At 47.3% G+C, this 22,975-nt stretch overlaps 6 protein-coding genes across 6 annotated transcripts; 5 read left to right on the top strand and 1 right to left on the bottom strand.

The window, feature by feature from the left end:
* Positions 1-541: 541 nt before the first annotated feature.
* Positions 542-1,454, top strand: FIESC28_02317 (uncharacterized protein; the record flags this gene model as incomplete). Its single annotated transcript, XM_031156467.1, has 2 exons — positions 542-1,244; positions 1,294-1,454. The coding sequence occupies 2 exons, from the start codon at positions 542-544 to the stop codon at positions 1,452-1,454; spliced, it is 864 nt and encodes a 287-aa protein (XP_031019490.1).
* Positions 1,455-1,535: 81 nt separating this feature from the next.
* FIESC28_02316 (uncharacterized protein) lies at positions 1,536-2,791 on the bottom strand (the record flags this gene model as incomplete). Its single annotated transcript, XM_031156466.1, has 3 exons — positions 1,536-1,707; positions 1,755-2,296; positions 2,348-2,791. 3 exons carry the CDS (start codon positions 2,789-2,791, stop codon positions 1,536-1,538), a joined length of 1,158 nt encoding a protein of 385 aa, XP_031019489.1.
* A 5,087-nt stretch (positions 2,792-7,878) lies between these two features.
* On the top strand, positions 7,879-9,815 carry FIESC28_02315 (uncharacterized protein; the record flags this gene model as incomplete). Its single annotated transcript, XM_031156465.1, has 4 exons — positions 7,879-7,976; positions 8,030-8,208; positions 8,261-8,815; positions 8,872-9,815. The coding sequence occupies 4 exons, from the start codon at positions 7,879-7,881 to the stop codon at positions 9,813-9,815; spliced, it is 1,776 nt and encodes a 591-aa protein (XP_031019488.1).
* A 1,710-nt stretch (positions 9,816-11,525) lies between these two features.
* Positions 11,526-12,392, top strand: FIESC28_02314 (uncharacterized protein; the record flags this gene model as incomplete). Its single annotated transcript, XM_031156464.1, has 1 exon — positions 11,526-12,392. One exon carries the CDS (start codon positions 11,526-11,528, stop codon positions 12,390-12,392), a length of 867 nt encoding a protein of 288 aa, XP_031019487.1.
* Positions 12,393-13,749: 1,357 nt separating this feature from the next.
* On the top strand, positions 13,750-20,469 carry FIESC28_02313 (uncharacterized protein; the record flags this gene model as incomplete). The annotated part of the gene is made up of 9 exons (XM_031156463.1): positions 13,750-15,169; positions 15,234-18,156; positions 18,503-18,506; positions 18,872-18,889; positions 18,960-18,987; positions 19,059-19,269; positions 19,323-19,553; positions 20,148-20,268; positions 20,317-20,469. The coding sequence occupies 9 exons, from the start codon at positions 13,750-13,752 to the stop codon at positions 20,467-20,469; spliced, it is 5,109 nt and encodes a 1,702-aa protein (XP_031019486.1).
* A 1,719-nt stretch (positions 20,470-22,188) lies between these two features.
* FIESC28_02312 (uncharacterized protein) lies at positions 22,189-22,827 on the top strand (the record flags this gene model as incomplete). The annotated part of the gene is made up of 3 exons (XM_031156462.1): positions 22,189-22,524; positions 22,577-22,707; positions 22,791-22,827. The coding sequence occupies 3 exons, from the start codon at positions 22,189-22,191 to the stop codon at positions 22,825-22,827; spliced, it is 504 nt and encodes a 167-aa protein (XP_031019485.1).
* Positions 22,828-22,975: the final 148 nt, after the last annotated feature.

The following is a 22,975-nucleotide window of genomic DNA, read 5'->3' as shown; positions in this document are numbered from 1 at the left end:
CAACAATGATGTTCTTATCGAATCTTTAAAGGGTTTGGATAATACAATACTAATTATGACTCTAGTAAAGATAAAGTTTGGAGTGTAATTGCGGTCAGTGAGTGGATAAAAGGCCCATGTCAGATTATGGAGCCACCTACCTTGCAAGGCCATTATTAGTAGCGCTTCATGCGCTTATTGGAATTGATTTCCTCAAGGCGGTGGGCCTTCCATGCTTGCATTAGGTGCCCAGTTGGTTAGAATACGGATTTGCGTTACAAGTCTGTTTCAGCCCAACGTATGTGGATAAACACCATGCACATCAGAGAGGGATATCTTGGGAATGTCGCTGGCTTCCCAATGAACTTCCGTAATATCAGGGCTTTTGCCCTTCACAACTATAACATTTATGGAAGCCAAGCTAGGTCAATTTCGCGACGCATTGGCCGCGTATAATCTGATACACCGTAGCAGGCAATATTTCAAACGTAATTTAACGTTTTGACTGAACAACCAAGAAACCCTATCATCGGCCAATACATCCCTTCAAAGAACCGCAGCTATGGGCTATCACACAGCTAACTTTGTTCCAACCCTTCGCCATAAGACCTATCCTGCCATTGACGAGAACAACCCCGAACTGTCAGCAAATGGCAAAGTAGTCTTCATTACAGGCGGTGGCTCAGGCATCGGGCGCCAAATCGCCAAGGCTTTCCTTACTGCTGGGGCCAAAGGCATATTCCTTGCTGGACGAAACGAATCGAAGTTGCAAGATGCAGTCAGCGAGCTGAACAATTTGCAAGGGTCTGCTAATAAGAAAACGACTTTTCACTACACCACGGCCGATGTCACAGACGCGGGTTCTGTTGCGTCCGCTTTCAAAAAAGCCAATGAAGTATTTGGTCATATCGACATTTTGATCCAGAATGCTGGCTACCTTGATGATCATGTTTCTGTAATAGACTCAGACCTCGAGGACTACTGGAAGACCTTTGAAGTTAACGTCAAGGGAGCACTCATTGTCGTCAAACAATTCCTGAAGCAGAGCAGAGCTGGCGACACTATTATTAACATCAGCTCTGGAGCTGGACATCTGCCCTACCTCCCAGGATACTCAGCCTATTCGGGATCTAAGCTTGCGTTTGCAAAGATCATGGAATATGTCCAACACGAACATCCTGATCTGCGAACCTTTAGTATTCAACCTGGAGCTGTTGAGACTGCGATGCAAGCCAAGAGTGGCATTCCTGCCGTTGATGATATTAGTAAGTCTCTTACTTTCGTAAGTGCGGGCCAGTCTAACCTTTTTTCTAGGCCTTCCGGCATCGTATTGTGTGTGGTTAGCTGGATCTAAGGACGCAGACGCCGTGAAGGGCAGATTTCTGTGGACAAATTGGGACGTTGATGAATTGAAAGATCGCGTTGAGGAGATTAAAGAGAAGAATTTATTGATTCATGGGCTAAACGGCTGGTAGATACTAATGTAGCTCCAATCCCTCTTGCTTCCTAGCAGGATATACTCCCTGTTGATGCAAGACTAGACGCTATGTTGCAGTTTATGCCAACGCCTCGAGTTCCTTCTTCTCACTCTCTCCTAGGAGACCCAGTGCCTCCCTTCGTGTCGGTGCAGATGCATCGAAATAAGGCTTCTCGGCCAGTGAGGTTACCCGGGTACCATGTCGTGGCTCTCTGCCGCTGTAGTCCCAACTAGCATTATGGATAGTGATGCTATAACAATCATTAGCCACAGACTTGGAAATCAGCGGAATACTCACCGGTTATCCCAGAGCGCTGAGGTTCTAGGCGTCCACTTAAATCGGACCTGTATGTCTACATTCGTCTCGTAAACATCATACAGATAGTTGAGAATAATGTCACTCTCCGCTTTGTCCAGGCCCACGATCCTGTCCGTCATTGCACGGTTTACCCAAAGTGCTTTCCAACCCGTCGCAGGGTGGACCCTGACTAAAGGATGGGTTCTCTCAACATACTTGGGACCCTGTTCAGGATGATCGCGGTCAAGGTATGGGTGCGCTGACTTGTAAACAGCCAAGCGGCCATCGATGATCTTTCGAAATCCTGGCGAGAGCTTTTCATATGCTGCGTAGCCAGAGGCCCATAGTGTATCACCGCCAACGGAGGGGACAGTGTCGTTATGGAGGTGTGTGATACCTGCCGGGTGTCTTTCGTGGACCAAGTCTGTGTGCCAACGGGATGCTCCTCCTGGCTGGCGGAAACTGGCAGGACGCTCTGTCGCTTGGAGATCCGGCCAGAGAACACTCACGCCTGACAGGCCTGGAACCTGAGGCACCTGCGGCTTGTATCATTGTTAGTTTCCGACTACATCATTGGCAGTGTCGGTACTCACATGAACTTCAACTTCGCCATACCATTCGCCGAGTTCCTTCTGCTGCTGTGGCGAGAGATCCTGGTCTCTGAAGAAAACAACACTTCTCTCCGCAATCAAAAGAGCAAGTTCATCGCGCTGCTGATTGGTAAGATCCTTTAGCTGCAACCCCTCAATCTCGGTTCCGATATAAGCCGTGAGATCTGTGACCTTTGTCGCAGCAGACAGAAGACTCTTCTTTGACTTGCCTGCGCGCGCACCTGCATCAACATGATCACGAGGCTTGTCGCGAATCTTGTAAACATCGTCTAAGTACAAAGGGCGAGACGGACGGTAAGGATATCCTTGTGAGAGATCCACGCCAGATTTTTCGAGACGTTGTTTGGCAGCGTCTGGTAAGGCGAGAGTGTCCTTGATGGGTGGGGCGACATCTTGGATACTGGGATCAATTGGTGCTGGAGCCATTCTGTGCAGAGTGAACAAGTCTCTTAGTATAGATTCTCAAACCGACAGGATTCTATTCAACAGCAGATGAGGTTTCTAGATATACAATTATCCCCTCCTTACAATACTACCCTAAGATCACGTCATAGGAGCACAAAATGGCATGGGTCAAATCAATCACATCCCATTGGCAGGTCATACAGGTGCAATATGCAAAGACTATTGCAACATAGAAGCAAATGCCTATCTATGCCGATGGTGGCATTTATAGATAAGTACTGATAAAACGTGCGTTCCGAAATAGGGTACATGGTTTCGCAAGCCAAGTAGTAATAGTGTTAGCAAATAGAATAATGACGCCATCTCCACTATTGGAGGACCGGTAAACTTCTGTCCATCAACCACTATGATCCTCTGCAACATTCTCTCCAACTGGTGGATATTTCATATATTAGTATCAAGCATGCAAGTAGATGAATATGTCTAGGGGTGCTAGTAAGTATTTGGTTGGAGCGATTCGCAATAATCCAATTGAGTAACGACTAGGTAGCGAACGTTCATTCTTCCAGATATCTCCACTGCACACTCTAAAGATGATGTCGACGTGTTGTTGTGAAGCTTCTGTAGATAGCCTGGGCTAATCGACCCTTTAAAACATGTGCCTTAGAAGACTCTGGGATGTCATCTCTTTTCTTATTCGACTGCAGTACATTGTCCAACATATCTATATAGTGAGGCATATCGATTATAAATCTCTGATTCGTGGATAAATAGGAGTCCTGGAATAGCACATCCTTTGTCTTGGAATTTCAGTAGTTTGCTTCTAAGGACTGCAGTGGCAGCTCGATAGTCGGGTTTAACAAATACAATCGCGTCGTCGATGTTATTCTTTGCAGGGAGAATATTACCGTCGCATTGCTACTGGCATCACTAAACACTCTTATCCTCTCCGAGACAGATACAGATAAGACTCAACAATGAGTATCCAAAGCCTGGTTCCGCAGAGATATATACATTGCTACGAGGCATAACACCGTGCCGAGGAGGAACTACCTTACTAAGTGTTATGTCGCTTAGCAAAGCTCTTGAATCTAGTTTCTTTTTTACCTTTAGGTCGCCATTGTTTGACACAGCGTCTTACTAATCTTACTTTTGGAACGTTTGACTTTTGCACCTATCGCTGGACCTTCTTCTATCTGGTTCGTATGATATCCATTCTACGCAGCATCATAGCTATGGTCGTTTCTTGTGCAAGTTTAGTGCTTTTTCGGCTCGCCGGCGGTGTTAAACAGCTGTCTCAATGATGAACTTATGACTGTCCTGTGCCCACAAGCTTACATACCCTACTGTCTTTTCAACCGTAATTATGTACTTCCGTTCCGTTGACCGGCTTACTGCTTTAGGCAAGACTTTAAAGTTCAAGGTCGCAAGCCCCATTCTAGAGCCAGGTTTAAATGCTCCGGGTGGCTGAGACCCGGAAGAAGACGCCAGCCAATCATATCGTGAGGAGCATCCATTGGCGCCTTGGACCAGTCTAGAATCAACAATCATTCAATATTCACCATGACTTATGACACCCTTCTGGAATAAAAAGAAAAAGGCTGAGCCACAAAAGGCTATATCCGGACCAACCACACGTTTGCAACCCTTGCGACCAAAGCCTAGATGCCGCTGTTTTTCGGACGGCAGGTCATGAAGAGGTTGCCTTACATATGTGCTGAAGTTCGAGACCGCCCTTATGACAACGGATGACATCCAAAGGCAAGTTACTGCAAGTCCCGTGCTTACTGTTTAGTGATGGAAAAACTGAATTGTTCTTATACAATTGAGACAGCCAAATAATATATCAGAAAGGGCCATCATACCACTTCCACAGATTTTCAATGCAATTCACAACTTACTTTGGCCACTATCAGATCTACAGTAGATAGAAATCCATCCCTACACAAGTCCGTTAGATGCAAACAAGATCATTTTGGAAGCACAGTCTGAATATATAGGCAATCGGAGACTCTGAAATGACAAAAAGCCAAGCCCCCCACAACCAGTCGCAAATGGGTCCACGCTTATCAACAGCATCGATCCCCAAGACCAAGATTTCTCCGCCTACTACGCATGGATTTCACCAGCACACAGAACCTTCAAAATCTTCCGGCATACACAGAACAACCAGTACCCCGTCACCTAATCGGCATAAAAGAAAACGAGACACCACGAATAACGTCACAGGCCACAACAGCGCATTGACACGCAGAGTTCGTTCTCGTGCCAGGGACTACCCAGGCTCGTTAACTACACGACGGAGCAGGGTTGCTCTAACAGCATCAACGCCATCCGGTGCGTTGCAATCACTATATCCGGATCTTATAGACACAGGAGGGCGAGACAGTACAGAAGCGAAGGTGGACTATGGGGATGATGAGGCCATGTTTAGAATACGCTGGGATTTGGCACAACTGGGAATAGAACTGAGGAAGAATGCTCGCCAGCAGATTCGCTGGATTTGTCAAATGGAGGAGGATTTTAATAGAAGTCATAGAGTCATAGATATAGGTCCATTCTCTAGCGGGGACTAGGTTTCAATTTGTAGATCGGTAGTCTGTATTGATGGACTGACGATCTGGTATTTGGCTATTGAATATAATTGCGAGGATAGCCAGGTATCTCAACCAAACAACGAAGCAGCAGCAAGATGGCAAAGCGCCAAAAGCTGGAGGACTTGCTGTGAGATCTTGATGGTATTAACACCGATCTGGGAAAGAGGATGGAATGAGAGAGATCGGCAAAGCACAAATGAACGTTTCCCCAATTTTAAAGTGATAACTCTTTTCTCCTATTCTATCAATTAATTTCTTCTACAGAAATCATAGCGTGGATCGTTTCAACCTAGATTTGTAAATTATCGATTTTGCGCTGGGATTATTGAATGTGGCCTGGTGGAGACCAACCTCTTGATGGTGCCTGGAATCTAGAAGATGGCTGTTTGAGACACGCACCAATCGTCTTGGAGAAACCAGCTCTCCCTGCATTGCTAACCCGTTCTATGGAAGTGAAATGTTTCGTTCCTCCATTCTCAGGGTCTTGACTCAACGACATGTTTGCCTGAAAATCAGCTCGATCAATTTGCACCGAGTCGCGCTTCGCATCCTCTGTGGTGACGTTAGGTCTTCAGATTTCCTATCGAAGAGAACTTCAAGTAAGCCAAGATCAGATACCAATACTCACATAGTGGTAGTTTAAAATCACCACTATGGATGCTTATTGTCAGCGCGCTTACCCTGGAGCATAAAGTCCTCGATTTGCGGTTATCCAAGCAACGATATTTTCCAAGAGTGGAGAGCTATAGCTCTGATCTTAATTCTTCTTAACCCAATCATATCTAAGCGAGAAGCAGGGGGACCCCCTTGATCGTCTGTTTGCAAGCCCGGTTCAACGCAAACGACAGCAGCAGGGATACCCTTCCTGGTCTCTTCTGCTCACGTGCTGATAAGCTCGGATCTGGGCGATTACCGACCACGCTGATGGATTTGAAAAGAGATAAGTAGCCTAGCCACTTTGAGCCAAGCCGTTAAAGTCCCATCGAGCGAGGTCGGCCTCGTGCTAAGACAAAGTTGGCTAACCATCTCCTCGTCAAAGCGATAGTAATACATCGACAGAAAATGAGACCTGTAAACATTCTTTAATGCAGATAATTTGAACTAGTCTCTCATACTCTTCTTATTACTGTGTCGTTTATCTAAACACTAAAGCCTAGATGGTCGGCCCATAGAGGCCAAGTTACCATGCCGCATACCGCATGGCCGTAGCACTCCACTTTGTAAGGGTCGCCTGCGCAGTGGTTGCCAGAGTATTATCAAATGGATGTAACCAATCGCAAAGCTTCCCGTTTAGGTTAGCAGCATTGATGTGCAGTGTTGCTGTGACCTACCTATCAAAGCGCCTGTCATTTCATGATGCATGAGTGTGCTAAGGACAGCCAAAGGTGACTCGTATCTGCATGGCGTCAGGATGTCCGGGTAGATAGGCGCCCGGCTCTTGGGAAATGGTTTCCGTCTGACTGCACAGAATGCAGTTTTCACTATTTGGCTCCTTACTGCCCTTCACAGCCAGCCACGCAATGGCACTTGGTTGGCAATTTCTTGTTGCATGGACGTGACCACTCCGTCGCTGGTACTGCCCGGATGACCGCCCTCGCGACCGAAAAATGTCCCTTTTCCCCACCAAGACACACCCACACGTGTGTAGGCCGCCCGACATGGCATGTTGTCTGCAATACGACAAGCAAAATGTTTGAGAGGTATTTGTAAGATATGCTTCTACTGCTTATAGATTCGCTGACTAGCTGTAGAGGCTCCACCTCTAGCAAGAGTTAAGCAACAGACTGTAGCTGCCCATTGCCGTAAGGCTGTGCGACCTAAGAGCGTTACCTGCCGATGTCGCCTAAACTAGCAGCCGAAACCTCAGATCATGCAATTTGACCGGCGCTACCTTGCAAAATTGAGTTCCTTGTCTACCTCGGCCCGCTGCGATGCAGATCCTCTAGCGTCGGGTACGGGCTTTATGTACGCTATGATCTTATGACAGAAAACCCTGCCTAAGCCACCGCAGACAGAGTAAGGATAACCTGGTCTACTACGTCAGTTGGTTTCAATGCGGATCACTATTCCAATGATGACATGAGCTGAAAGAGCAAAGATCCTGGTTCTCTCGGTAGCGAAGTGTTGTGTATCAGACGGGGATATTTGCCACTCTGTAGAGCCATTAAGCTGACCCATAGGCCTAAGTGAGGCTGATCTGGTATGCAGCTTAACTTATCCATCCAAATCAAAACCTTGAAAGCCTTGACGACGACTGGTGATAGATCTGCATTGTCAGTTCCAATTTTTGATAGATCGGCAGAGGCACTGGGTTTACTGTTTTGCTAAGTTTGATTGACCTCATCACCATTGGTCCCTTACCATGGCCAATTGTCTGAGCCCCGAATCTAATCTCACATACGCAGTATAAATCGGAGATGTTCAATTGGGCATGGAGAAGAAAAAATCAAATATTATCACTAATAGTTGTCATAAGTCGGCATTTCAGAGCACTATCCTTCACTTGACATCATGCGTTTGACTGATTGTCAGCTTGGCGATGCATATCAGGATGACGTTAGACACGAAGTGATTCAGAAGCTTAAAGACAACGACGACTGTTGGGAAAGGTAAGTAACAATCTATCCTACTTCATACTTTAAAAGTGATTTAATAAATTTAGCGATGATGTAGGAGGGAGATATCTGGAACACGTCAAAAATCTCATCCCAATGTGGCCACAACTTGAGCTTTTGGCAGACTTCATGGGAGTCGGAACGATACCAACGAGATGGCAGATATTTCCAGGAGAAATCGATTTGCTTGATACAAAACGGTATACATACGTGCAGAATGGCATCAGTAAGTATTATCGATAATCCGCAGTGGACCGTTGGTGACTGACCCCGTCAAGCGGACAAGAGGGAAACGCAAAGGCAGCGGTCACAACGAGTCAACGTCACTTTATTGCAATATCATGACGGGGAAGTAACAGATTCTGACCCCATTCTCAACGCTGAGAGTCTCTTGCGAAAGGCTGAGAGTGTTAAAGCTAGCAATATCGCAGCCCATTTCAATCTCTTTGTAGTCGAAGACCTGTCATCCGAGGTTATTGAGATATTGGGATCAACTTTCGGTATCGACCCTCGATTTTTCCGTGCGCATATTATTGATTACGCATGGAACAATGTAAGAGACCGTTGGCGAGAACCACCAATACTTGATCTTGACGCGAGGAAACGAGACTGGTTTCAGCTCCGTCTGATCCGGTCCCGGTACTTCTCTGACCAAGAAGAATTCGACGATGCAAAGAAGGAAATCGACCAGTGGAATGTCTTTCGGCGTATGGATGCCGACAACAATGAGATATTCTGGGATAAGGATGTACGAACGCAACCCAAAAGAGTTGTTAATGGAAGGGTCGGACACATACGCAGTCGCATGGCTTTCTGGCGGCAATCTAGCATTGGTGAGTCCCATCCACTAGGCACAAATGACTCTGTTGGTTGACTTCGGTTTTGATAGGTGTGATTCTCTTGGACCCGACGTTAAGAGCTGGGTACCCTCTTTGGCGGGGATATGCGAGTTGGTATCCTTTCCCAGAGTTTCCTTCCGATCGAGGACTAAGAGAGGATCTTTCGCATATCCCACCGTCGTTGCGGCGTCCGAAGCCAGGAGAGGCAAATGATAGGCCCGAAGATCTGCAGGCCAGCCTGTTCAATGATTTCATTTTCTGGGCTCAACATACTCCAGTATGCCAGTCGTCAGGTGAATCCTCCCCATGCAGGAAACCATTTGAGGCCATGCTACGACTATTCTGTGCTGAGTGGCTTATCTTTACTGATTTCATCAACACTCGCCTCAATCAAATTGACTGGGGTATCGGAAACCCTGGGTTCTTCCCGGATTCAGACAGTCGCGAGCAAAGCCTGCAGAAATTGCATTTCTGGCGGCGATGGACTTTTCAGTCTATCGATACATTCAAAAGGAATATGCGTCAAGTTGAGAATTTCCAGAAGCAGAGAAAAAGTTCTGAAACAGATATGACTTTCAAAGAGGACTTTGAGTCTATTTTATCGTATTTGAATAGCGCGGAACAGCGAGTGACCAATCTCGGTGCTGTTGTCAATTCCGCGATCGGCCTCGAAGATGCACGAAACACATCGAAGTTAACAGTGTTGGCTTCCTCATTCGTACCTCCAAGCCTTCTTGCAGCCATTCTATCTATGAACACTGAGCCGCTGTCTGGAATCTACGACGCACTGTTCTGGTGGGCTGTGCTCTCTGTCGCTGGCATTGTGACTCTTTTTGCGTTGTATTATGTCACTACCCGGGGGAGACTGGGACAATGGAAGGGTCAAGTCCGACAAATGGCACACGAAGGAAGGCTCCACTGGGCGGCAATCGTCAATGAGTGCAGGGAACTTGCCAAGAGACGAAAAGAGGCTGACAGACCTGGGACCGCATAAACGTGTGCTGGAACGATTGGCTGGTTAAAACGTCATGCTGCAATCCTATCTATAAACAGGACTAAATCCCATTCTTGACTGACTTAATTAGCCCCTCACAAACCTGAGATCGATTACCTAGCACTTTACCACGACTTGATCTTCGCCGGGGCAGGTTGACCCTATCATCAACGAAACGGGAAGCGGCTCCATATTTGTAACCCCTTTGACAACGCATAACATGCAGTCACTAGACTAGTCAGAGCACCGCGCTCATTTCTGCAGTGTGTTTTGTAGCCCTCAGAAGCCATTACTCACTCATTAATTCAGGTCCGAGCAACTTGCAAGGCGGGGTAGTAAGACGCGGACGGATTACCAGAGGGTTTGTGAAATAGCATTGATCTGATGTCCTGTCAAGAACCGTTGAGTATAACACCGGCGTAAAGGCAAGAAATTGCAACATCACCGCTTTGTTCAGCGATACCAAAAGAACTCCCGATACTGACACTGAGATAGGAACGATTGATAATAATTTAAAGGTCAATTAATGTTACTATATTTGAAGGATGCCAAAAGTCGAGTGTGGATACACCAAAAACAACTTAGGGAGCATGACCTCTAGATTAATCGACTATCGAATCCGGTGTTTGAGTGAACTGTATCCCGAATGAAGCGGCAAGAGTGCAATGCAGTAAGAAAGGTTTAGCAGATGGTGTGACTAGGTCTGGGTCATAAACTTGAGCGATTAAATGATCCTTGCAACATCAAGTTACTATAAGTCGGGTGGTCCTTTGCATTAGCGAAAAGATCCCTATGCCAACTTTTCACTCGAAAATCGCACGTTCATGATCCACGAGCACCAGTGATCCCCTGCCCCATTCGATGATGCCATCCCTGTGCAGTAATCTGACACTTTGCTCCTCTTGCAACGACGTCCTAGCAGAGGGATTTTTGTTACACAACTTAGATGGTCTAAAGAGCGGTTCGCCTTCCCGAGAAGACTTCTTAGCGGCTCAGAGCCAATGCTACATTTGCAGATGGCTTGCATACACCATGGGGCCCACTTCAGTCTCAAAGTTGCCAGAACAACTGGTGTTAGGGATTCAGGTTGCTTTTGATGGAACAAGATGGGGCCTACCGGACGGCAATTACAAGAAACTTGCACTACAAATTCGATTGAATCATAAACGGATCGACATTTATGATGGGCTTCCTTGTGACCTGAGCCTTATTGCCTCGCAAGATACGGGTCAGTAATCCTATATTCTCTACTTCAGCGGTTCGTTAATGCAGACAGAAACCACTTGCGACCAGCCACCAAAGAATCCCCGTTTCCATGCTTCATAAATGAGCGTTCTGGCGTCCAACTGGATCAAAAACTGCTAGCAGGATCACGTTCACTGCAAGTCAAGAGATAGTGACTTTCGACCAAAAAGGTTGATACGTATCCTGGACTCAAATATCTTGCAGCTCATCCTTCCCAGAGATCTACCAATAGCATATCAAGTGAACCATGTTGCTCCATCTCATCGTTGGGGTGGTGAAAACCCGCTAACGTTGACTAAACAAAACGAAAGTGCCCTATAGAGACATATATCTACATCAGATCTTCCAAAAACGTTCCAAGAAGCTATCTTAGCTTGTTTGGATCTAGGGTTCTCTTATATCTGGATCGATTCTTTATGCATCATCCAAGATTCGGAAGAAGATTGGAACGACCAAGCAGCCGAGATGGGCTCTGTATATGGCAACTGCGAGTTGAACATTTGCATGGAAGGGTCAGCGAGCCCCACGGAAGCCAGCTTTGGCTCCCGCGATACCGACCTCATATTACCCGCCTACATCACTCTCAAAGGATTCGACGGCAGTTTGGTAAAGGTCCGCCTGGTCTGCGATAAATCTTATGAACTTGACGTCAAAGAATCTCCCTTGCGCAAGCGGGGATGGGTCTTCCAGGAATGGTATCTTTCAAAACGGTCTCTGGTGTTCGGACGTATGCAGCTCTGGTGGCATTGCCGCCAGATGCTAGCGTGTGAGATGCTCCCACATGGCATTGAGGGTACAACCTACCAGGACTACGTCAGAGATGCTTACTCGATGAAAGACACCTATTCCGGGGAAAATTCAACCCTTTCACAAAGCCTCTGGTGGGATCTTATCAAGCAGTATGCTGGTACGGGACTGACTAGAGAATCCAAGGACCGGATAATTGCTTTCTCAGGTATGCCTAAGATGTTTGGCCAAGCTCACCAGATTCAAAAGGAATACGTGGCTGGCATGTGGCAGTCCCATTTACCTCAGGCGCTCTTGTGGTACCGCTTCTTTGGGGGCAAGACATCGCGATCAAATGACTATAAAGCGCCTTCATGGAGCTGGATGTCAATAGATGGTCCCTTCGACCTTAACGACCATTTGAAACCAACCGGGTGGTCGAAGTTGGCACAAACAGTCACCACTCATCAATGCAGCATTGTCGCCGATGTCAAACTATCCCTAGCCGACAAGGGTAATCCACTCGGAATTCTACATGGTGGCGCCATCACGATTTATGGTCATCTCGTCAATTGCGGAAAGGGAGACATGGGTACTTCGACATGAATAATATATCAGCCAAGGACTTGGAGTCAGGAATTATTTTCTGGGACGAAGAGGACGAAAATAGAAACAAGGTCGTTTCTCACCTCGACTCTACCGCGGCCAGTCAAGATGGGGTTTCGAGTGGAATCTCAAGGACTAGGATCTTATCAAAAGCTGCCACTGGCTCTGTATTTGTACTTCCACTTTTGCATCAAGAGTGTGCTATGAGCCACCGCTCCGAAGGAATTGTGTCGGGACTTGTCCTCTACGAACCTTTGGACCGACCCCGTGTTTTGTACCGGATTGGTAGCTTTCAGACAACATCTTCTCAGAGTTCTTTTGCTAAGTTTAACGACTGCCTGAAGGCCGATTATCCTAAGAAATCAGTGTACATACTTTAGTAAGGACAAAATTCGACACCCTGTGAGACTTTGGGCGAGGCAGATTTATCAAAATCCGAATTAACGTACCTCGTGATGAAAACCATCGTTTTGTTAAGTGCGCAATGCAGACATCATATTATTAGATCTACTGCAAACCCTAAAAAGGGGGAAGGAACGCACATTTCTCACCGGCCGTTGAGTCTGGGTGAGCTTCGATAATGGGCGCCCCCCATCTGTAGGAAAGTGCATGGTAGCTTGTCAACCTGGCAAAAATTCTCAGTCTCTGTTTAGTATCTGCGACATCCTCTGACCAGCTTGCAAAAGATACTAGACGGATATAGTCATTTTCTAGAGGTACTTCAGCATAAGTAAACCGCGGTTTGTGACTGGGATCATCGACATCTGACTTAGTTACTGTCATGGTCCGGTATAATGGAAAGTGGAGCAGATTGATTGTAGAATGGATATTGGTGGTGATAGAAGTTTCTTGCGTTGAGTTCCCGCTAAAATATATTTTCTCAGACTTGTGGCTCTAAAGTGCGGGAACTAGCTTGGTCTCGTTTATATGTACAAAGGAGATGCGGAGCAAATAATAAGATGCGATATTCGTTTAGCATATCATTGATTGCTCAATGAGAAATATCCGCGCTGTCTCCGCGACAATTAACCAACAAGATTTCTTTAACTCGCCGGTATTTCGCGGCGGAGCATGCCTAGCATGCCAACACGTACGGTTCAGGCCTGAGTCTGATTCAGTACGTATCTGCTTGGTTGGCGATACTTATGCAGTCAGCAACCCTGACAAGGGTTGTCTTTGGTTGGGCGACAACTGAATTTGCTAGTGATCAGTCTTGGCATGTCAGCAATTCCGCTGTAGGCAGCAACCTGTAAATTTCCAGCCTGATTTGTTCCAATGTTGACCATACCCAACCAAACAAATACCGCAGCAACCATCTCTTCCTAGTTCAAAACACTGAGAAGCACTATCTACCACTATGGACGAGTCAGAAATGCTACAGCTTGATATTCGTATCTCGGAGGCACGAGAACATCTTGGTCTCACTGCTGACGACCGCCTCGACCGAGCTGGGCGGCTATATGATCTTGCAACTCTGTTAAACGACCGTTACTCCGTGACTGAGGAGGACGTAGATCAAGACGACGCGATTGACTTGGCCAAGCAAGCTACAAAATGTCTCTCATACCTCGACCATGATAGGGCAGAATGTCTGAGCTTTCTTGGACACCTTTTAGGTAACAAGTTCTCAAGGACAGGTGATATGGATATCCTGGATGAGGCAATCGTCGTTGCACAACAGGCGGTTCATGAGACTGTTGCTAAAAATCCTAAATATTCTGAGCGTCTGTACGAGGTTTCCCTCTTATTGAATGACCGATTCCTTATGACGAAAGAAATTCGCGATCTCAACGAGGCCATCGCCAACACCAGGCTGTCCATTGATCATCCACCTAGTAGGACTAGTCCACATCGGATGGAGTGGCTGAACAGCCTTGGGGCCTTTCTCTATACTCGATTTATGCATACGGAGTCAGTTTCTGATCTGGACGAGGCCATTGATCTGGCCAAGGAAGTTATTAAAATCGTTCCAAAGGAGGATCCTGACCGGCCAGTGCTCTTGCAAAATCTTGCTCTTCGACTTGACAGACGATTCTCGATCACGGCGGACATATCAGATTTGGATGACGCGGTTGAGGGCATCAAGGAAGCCATCGATTTAACGGGCTCCGATGATCCAGATATGCGCGAGTATGCACACCAACTAGCAGCCCTTCTCGCCCACCGGTTCTCGAACACTCAAAAGTTAACCGACCTTGAAATAGCAATTTCAAGCACGAGGAGTGCTTCAAGGATAGCCACTGGTCTCGACTTGGAGAGAGAGTTGTTCGAGAGTCTCGGTTCGTTGCTGGCCGCCCGATTTTCAATACTGGCTGAGACTCGAGATATAGACGAAGCTATCACCCTTGCAAGAATGGCACTTTCACTAGCCACGACCAAGGATCCAGAAGAAGTACCCGATTTAGGACCAATGCTGAATTCTCTCAGTATATACTTAGGTGACCGATTCTCTCAATGTGGTGTCCCCGCAGACCTGGACGAAGCAGTTGGAGTTGCAAAACAAGCAATCGAGGAAACCTCTTCCGATGACCCATGCCGTCTGGATTATATGAGCACTCTCAGCGTGCATTTGAGGGAGCGCTTCTCCTGTACTGGAGCTATTACGGACCTAGAAAATGCCATCAACACCTCAAGAGAGATTATCAAAGGAACTCCAGAAGATCATGCTGACAGACCAACACGGCTTATCAACCTGAGCAAGCAGCTGAACGACCGTTTCTCTCATTTGGGTAAAGAGAGCGATATCGAGGAATCTATTGACATCGCCATGGGAGCCGGTACACTGGGTGCCGAAGACCATCCTGATCAGGCTGAGTGGCTCGACACTAGCAGCTTGCTTAGGAGCTCGACATACTGCTCAAGGAAACCTTGAAGACTTGGAAGAGGCTATCCATGTTAGCCGACAAGCAATTGGAATAACTCCTGATCGTGATCCAGAACGTGCCACACGATTGAACAACCTCTGCGTTTTGCTTGGCGACCGATACGCAGCTTTAGGAGAAGTGACGGACCTTGAAGAGGCCGTACGGGTGATTCGAGATGCTATCAAAACTACTCCCAATGGCAGTCCAGATATCGGGGTCTTTCTGAACTCCCTCAGTGTACGGTTGGGCGATAGATACGCAGCACGAGGAAGCGTGGCGGATCTGGAAGAGTCTGTTGTAGTCGCCAAAAGAGCAGTCGAATTGACTGCCGTCAAGAACTCAAACCGGGCTAGATACCTGAAGAATCTCAGCCTTCAATTAGGAAGACGTTTCGCAAGCGTTGGAGAGATGCAAGACTTGGATGAATCTGTTGAGGTGGCCAGGAAGGCTCTTGAATCCACAGTGGAAGGCCATCGGGACCGGCCAATACTACTGCATAACCTTGCTTTGCAACTCAGTACCCAGTTCTCACGCACAGGTTCGACGGAAGCCTTAGAAGAGGCCATCAGTCTCGCAAGAAAGGTTGTTGATATAACCTCCGATAAGCATCCGGAGCGGGCAGCACAATTGAGTACCCTTGCGGTGGTCTTGTGCACGCGATATCAGCAGTTTGGCGCAATAGCAGATCTTCATGAGGCCATTGATGCTTCTAGAGGATCGGTCAAAGCCACATCTGGTGGTAATGCTAATCGGTTCTTGCGATTGAACAACTTCAGTGCTCATCTTTACTATCGATTCAGTCGATCCCCAGACTTGGATGCGGGTATGGCTGACCTTGACGAGGCCATTCGCACTGCCCGTGAGGCAATTGAAGCATGTCCCGACGGCCATTCTGAGCGACCCAACTTGATGAGCAACCTCGGCGTCCAACTCACCAGCCGATTCCTGAAGACCAACGACATAAAGGACCTAGACGAGTCCATTAATGTGGGCGAAGAAGCTGTTAAGATGGTTGATGTAGGCTACTCCGAGAGAGCGGCATGGTTGTTTAACCTCAGCCGCTCTCTAGATCACCGATACATGAACACGAATGAGTTAGATGACTTGGAAGGGGCCACAATGACAGCCAGAGAAGCAGTGGAGGCGACTTCTGATGACTATCCTGGTAGAGCAGGATTACTCAATAATTTGGGACACCACCTGGACTCTCGTTTTCTCCATACCGGCTTGGAAGAAGACAAAGTGGAGTCCATGCGCTGTTACGAAGAGGCCTTGATGTCCCCAGTTTCTCTTCCTACCTATCGTATCTTCGCCGGTCGGTACCTTCTCTCGACCCCAGAGATTCTTCGTCGGGGTCAACGAGCTTACGAAATCGCGAAAACAACTATCGACTTGATCCCTCTATCGGCCCCCAACTCACTAGCGTCCACTGATAAGAAAGTCATTCTTTCTCAGATCTCAGGTCTCGCCTCTGATGCGGCCGCTGTGGCTCTACACACAGGACAAGGAGCTTCTGCTGCTATTCAACTTCTCGAATCTGGACGTGGCCTGTTAGCTGGCTCGCTCCGTGACCTACGGACCGATCTTTCCTCCATTCGTGAGGAGCATCCTGACTTGGTCAAGTCTTTCTACGAACTCCGTACTGTGCTTGACTTACCAGCCGTAACAGATGGCATGATGACTACCAATACAACATTTGGTCCATCCCAAAGTCTTGGGACGGACAGCCGTCACTGGGCTAGTCGACAGATGGTGAGCGTCTTGAACGAGTTTCGGGCAATTCCTGGTCACGAGCGGTTTCTTCTACCAGCTGCTGACGCCGAAATGCGTGCCGCTGCTGAGGAAGGTCCCATTGTCATGATCAATGTGAGCTCCCATAGATGCGACGCCCTTCTCGTTGAGAAAACTGGTTTTCGAGCTTTGCTCCTCCCAAGGCTATCCAAGGATGAGATCTCTCAACGATCTCAGAGTCTCCATTCTCTCGAAACACTGGAGTGGCTCTGGGATGCTGTAGTGGAGCCGGTTTTGAAAGCTCTTGGTCTTAATAGACCCTCACCGGAAGCGAACTTGCCTCGAATGTGGTGGATTCCTACAGGACCGCTAAACAAATTCCCTTTCCATGCAGCCGGCTATCACCTAGATTCTGGGGGCAGCACTACACTGGATAGAGTGATATCGTCCTACGCGTCTTCAATCAAAGCCATTATCGATACTCGTCAGGCACGTAACGAAAAGACCGATCTCAGTTCCACGAGTCATGTTGTTGTTATGGCCATGAACAAGACCAAAGGACAGAGCTCGTTACAATACCCAGATGCAGAGGTCAAAGTCGTCGAGTCGATGTGTCATTTGGCAGGACTTCCAGTACAACGTCCGCAACCACGGAAAGCCGAGACAATAGCAGCCCTCCAGGAATGCCATGTATTTCATTTCGCAGGTCACGGTAGCACGAAATCCGACCCATTGAATAGCCTCCTCTACCTCGAAGACTGGCAAGATCACCCTCTCACAGTAGGGAGCCTACTTGATACCAATCTTCGCTCTAGCGCACCGTTCCTCGCTTACCTCTACGCTTGTAAGACGGGTGATAGCTTAGACGAAAAGCTAGCCGATGAGAGTCTCAATCTTACGAGCGCCTTTCAATTATCGGGATTCCGACATGTCATTGGAACGCTTTGGGAGGTGGATGATGCTTTGTGCGTGGACATGGCGGGGATCATATACAAGGTTCTGGGCCAGAGAGGATTCCATGACAGATCTATCGCTGAAGCACTGCGTCAAGCTACCTATATTCTGAGGGATAAGTGGCTAGTTGACGAAAGGGCAAGAGCTGAGCTTAGAGGTGAGCGGGATGTCGTCTTGTGCGATGATAAGGTCGCCAGAACACCTCTTTGGGTGCCGTATGTACATTATGGAGTCTAATTAAGTTTCTGGGAGGGACCGTTGACGCCACACAGGGAGGCTGTTATTGAGTTACATAGAGGAATACCTCATTTCGTTCACTCACCGTGGCACCGAGTCCAAATTAGCAAAGTTTTGTAGTCTCGCTTATCGATAAGAGGCATGCCAGTCCCACGCTAGCCCGAAACGACTTAGCTCAAAGAAACTCGCTCTTTCCGTCGGTTGATCCCGCTGACTAACCCAATCTATCATGGCGCCGGGCAGGAAGAGATATCAAGCAAGACAATGCTAGATCTAGAACAAACGAGGAGCAAAAGAGATTATTGCTCACCTACTTCTTAATAGCTGTGTAAGTTTGGAATTACTGCAGTCGAGAACTTGTAAAAGGCCAGTACTACCGTCCCCTAGAAAGGCGCTGATAATAGCTTTTACTGCTGATAATATTAACTTGGGGTGAATTTAATTTTTACTGACAGTGTTCTACCCATGTGAGTATAGGAGTGATAGTGCTTGAAAAGTGTAACTCAAGATGGAAACCTTATTATTAGGCAGTATGCATTCTGTAATAAAAAACAAGTTCTAAAGATAGCTAGGGCTGGAACATCTTGGCCACCGTATATCTGAAACGATAGCTATGGCAAGGCAGTTGAGGAGTTACCATACTGGACGGACAGGTATGGTCCATATTGTCCTTTGATGGTGTAATGTTCTTAGAGTCCTGACTTCGCACCGGTAAGCTTATGTGCGGAATGTACAAAGAAACGATGAGAATATGGGGTTTTCAGAGACGTGTACAGCCCAGCGCGTCAGCGAACAAAGAAACAAGACCGGTGAGTTTATTACCCCTCAATTAGAGAACAAAGAAGATGGCTCATGTAACATGCATGGACACATTTGTTAGTCAACGAGTCAGAGGCTGCCATCATGTCTAGAAGGGACAGAGACGAAGTCGATCAGAACACCTGGCCTATCGTTGCCAAAGAGTTCCTGTTGCTTGGCGTGACTAACGTGGTCATCACGCTTGGAGTCAAGGGTGCATTCTATGCGAATCAGGATGGGAGCGGTCATTGTCCGGCCTTTAATGTCAAGGTCAAAGACGCTACTGGTGCAGGGTACGTCTTACATTACAATAGGACTTGCGAGTCATTTCTAACTATCATCGCAGGGATACATTCACGGGAACTTACGCCTCGGAGTATGTTCGACAGAAGACTGTGGGGAGGCGGGATATCAAGAGTGCGGTAGTCCGTGCAAACAAGGCAGCTGCTATCACCATCCAAAGCTTTGGAGCACAAAACGGGATCCCCTGGTCTGACAAGATTGAGAAATTCGATGCTCCTGAAATGTCACCACACGCGTTCCGTTCTGATTCAACAGCTTTCTCATGTAGCAATGAGTGAGTACGGGTAGCCAGCCCCATGCATCTGTCCAGAATCCATCGAAAAGTCTTCCACCCTCGAATATTGATGGAATTTCCCACACTGACGAACAAGGCTTCGCTTGTCAGGCCTGTGTCTTGAATAACTATTGATAACGGTCCTTTATGCATTGAATTTTGTGGCGGAAGACGACGTTTGATATATGGTGCGGCGGTGAGCAAGTCCGATGTAGCCTGGCTGCGGAGAAAGCTCTGGGCAGCTTTCAACGTCATAGAGTTTGCCAGAGTACCATTGAGTAAAATGAAATATGGGGACAAGATCATGGAAGCTACCAGGACTAGACCCGATTGGAGGATATACTTAGTAAGTGGCCAATGCACAAGATATAACTGCCGAGTTATTACTAGGATAACAGGTCTAATCTGGAGTATTAAATACCTATTTTACCTCTACGGTTCTTGTACTATTCAACATCTCCATTGATTATCTACACAACAATCGCCATGTTGACCGTCAAGTCCCTTGTCTTTTCAATTCTCCTTGTCGGAGCTGTCCAGGCGTTTGTTTAACCATTCTCACGCGTCGAGACCCTCACTAACTCGTCTCAAAAGTCAGGAGCCGGCGGACGACAGCAAGCACAACTGCTGTCTGCACATCAAGAATGCCAGTGATGCTTGGTGGTTGACAAACCCCAACGTTACTAAGAAAGTCTGCGAGCAGTACAAGGATATCGTGAGTATTCAATTGATTGTATATTGAGACGTAACTGACAAGATCAAGGCGAAATTTGATGGAGAGACTTGCAATGGAGATGAGATTGACGATGCTGATTGGAAGAGCAAGTGCAAGGAGTGGGGAACAACTTTCTTCGGCTGGACAGATGAGCGTGTCGGTGCTGGGCATAACGGAACATGCTATCCCATAGATAACTAAGTATAGGTACTTTCGCAAGCGCTTATGCTTCCACAGAAGATCGTTTCTAATATTGTTTCTGTTATTATTTGCTCTCTTGTATTTTATCGAACCTCCTACTTATGGCAGAGCCGATACCCGAACCGGCTTCGTTCAGGATCTGTTAGCATTTGTGGGTAGACGTACAAGACAAACCCAGCCCCTCACCTTCAGTAAACCATCTCCGCCAACATTTCCTTCACTGATATTTTGATGACCAATAAATTATCTCCTCTATCACGATTAAATGTTTCTAATCACATACCTCTTTTTAATTCTGAGGCGAACTCACTCAGGATAGCTACGATGAGCAGCCCACAACGCGACTCACGATATAGGCTATCCCTATCCCGAAAAGCACAAGCCTGCAACAAATGCAAACGTCGCAAGGTCCGATGCTCGGGAGGAGCCAACTGCGCCAATTGTACAGGATACAAGAAAGAGTGCAGATACAGTTCAGTTTTGGAGTCGCTGACTACCCTGCAAAGGTAAGATGGGCTGGGAGTGCAGGGTTGTTCTGAGCTGACAACCATAACAGGCGCTTGAACCAGGCCAAAAAACTGATATCATCGATGGAAAAGGCTTGAGCTGTTCACCTAACAGATGTGAATATTCAAGATGCAATACGATAAATCAGATCAGCTGGTCAAAATCCACCTCCCAGCTCAAGTCCCGGTACGCTCTCAGAAGCTCCGGAAACAAGGTACGGACCAGCAAGCAATCAGCCGCCCAATGACCCTTCAGGCTGCGCAGTACTTGTACTGTATCTGCTGTTTTTAACCGTGAAAGACTCTATACAGGGTTTCGCGTTTATCTGTAGATAAGGAAAGCAGCTTACAGAGATCCCTACTATCTGTGACCATACGGCTGACACTGATATCTATCTACCCCAGTATCCTCGACTGAGAGTTTTTCCAGCGACGAATGCAGTAATACGCTAATGCTTGTACAATGTCGCAGGGTTGAACGAACGGATAAAATGAACTTTCCCATTGAGTAGCGCATCTGAGTCTACCGAACGGCTGAACAGATGAGTCAATGCAAGAACGGTCAACGATTGAACTATGTGAGCAAAAAGCTAAGATGAATTGACTATCGCCTTTCAACAATATTTATGGTATATTTAGAGTACCGATCGGGCGGTCAATACCGGGTGGTGATTGATTCGGCTGGGCCGACACTGCTAACTCTACCAAGACCTCCGGTACAATTACCATCACGACCAACATCATGACGACCAACAAAATCAATACGTGTCCTGATACCAGATATCAGGTGATGAAGTCAATGGAGTGGCCACAATGGGCTGTTGGGACGTCATGGATATTTTTTTGTTATCCAGTACCAGAGCTCTGGTGCAGTTAAACTTTTCCTCAACAAAATTACACCAATACAGCATCAATCACCACACCAACACTTCTAAAGCTACTTCCGTTTACCCCGCCCGGCATGAGGTTTGGTTAGAGACATAAAGTCCCCTCTCCCCTTCCCCCTTCTGGCCTCTTTCTTTTCCTTTCACCAACACTTCTCTTTGTGAAAAGGCCAACCCCTAAGTCTTTGAACAGTATTCTATCATCAATCCCATCTATACCAACACCCAGACTGTGAAAGCCTCTTGTGCTTCCAATCTGAAAATGTAATTATAGCTACAGCCGTTCGCCGTCTTCAACGTCATTGCAAAGCTAACATGGTGCAGTCATCATGAAGTCTTCACTCTTCGCCCTTGCTTTCGCAGCCATCACCCCTCTCGTCGCTGCCGCCGACAGCCTCTACAAGGGTAACGAGGCCGTCTGCGGTAGCCTTGGAGTCATGAACGTCGCTCCCTCTGACATCCCAGAGGGTGTCCAGGCCTCTGAGATCCGTCTCTGCGCCGACCACCCCAACGGGGGTCGCGACCGTGAGCTCGATCCCAAGAAGGGCGCTTCCCTGGCTCCTTTTGAGAACAAGAAGCCTATCCAACACTCTCCCAAGAACCTCTTCGAGCGAACTTGCGCACTCACCGCCCCATACGGCTGCTCTGATCGTTTCTGCTGGAAGGTCTGTGGAAAGGGCGGCCAGTGGTGTTGGACTGCTAATGCCAAGGGCGCAGGGCCCTGGAGGGGATGTCACAGTTGGCACGACTGCGGGATGGACGATGAGCACTACGGCTGCGGACAAAATTGCAGGACACGTCCCCAAGATTGCGGCTGTTCCTGCTAGAGGTACCACACGTTACACTCGGTACTCAATGAGGTGGCCAATGGTTGTACCAGGAAGGCATGGTAGCCACGATTTTTGAAGTTAACATGTACTTATGTACTTAGATATCTGAGTGAAAAGACTGCATATTTCGCTTCTTAAATGCAAACCACTGCCAAAATGTCAAGGCGAAGAGCAAACTACGAGACGATGTAGCCTTTTTGGAATGCGCTATGATCGATTTAGCTAGTCAGCGGGACAGCCCGAGTAAACTAATCAAAGCGTTTAAGCTAAGCCGTATCGGGCTGGT

This window comes from Fusarium coffeatum, assembly GCF_003316985.1.
Source record: "Fusarium coffeatum strain FIESC_28 chromosome Unknown BRIP53273_contig_50, whole genome shotgun sequence".
In the NCBI taxonomy this organism is placed as follows: domain Eukaryota; kingdom Fungi; phylum Ascomycota; class Sordariomycetes; order Hypocreales; family Nectriaceae; genus Fusarium; species Fusarium coffeatum.
The sequence above is the reverse complement of the archived record's forward strand: the minus strand, read 5'-3'. Positions and strand labels throughout refer to the sequence as shown.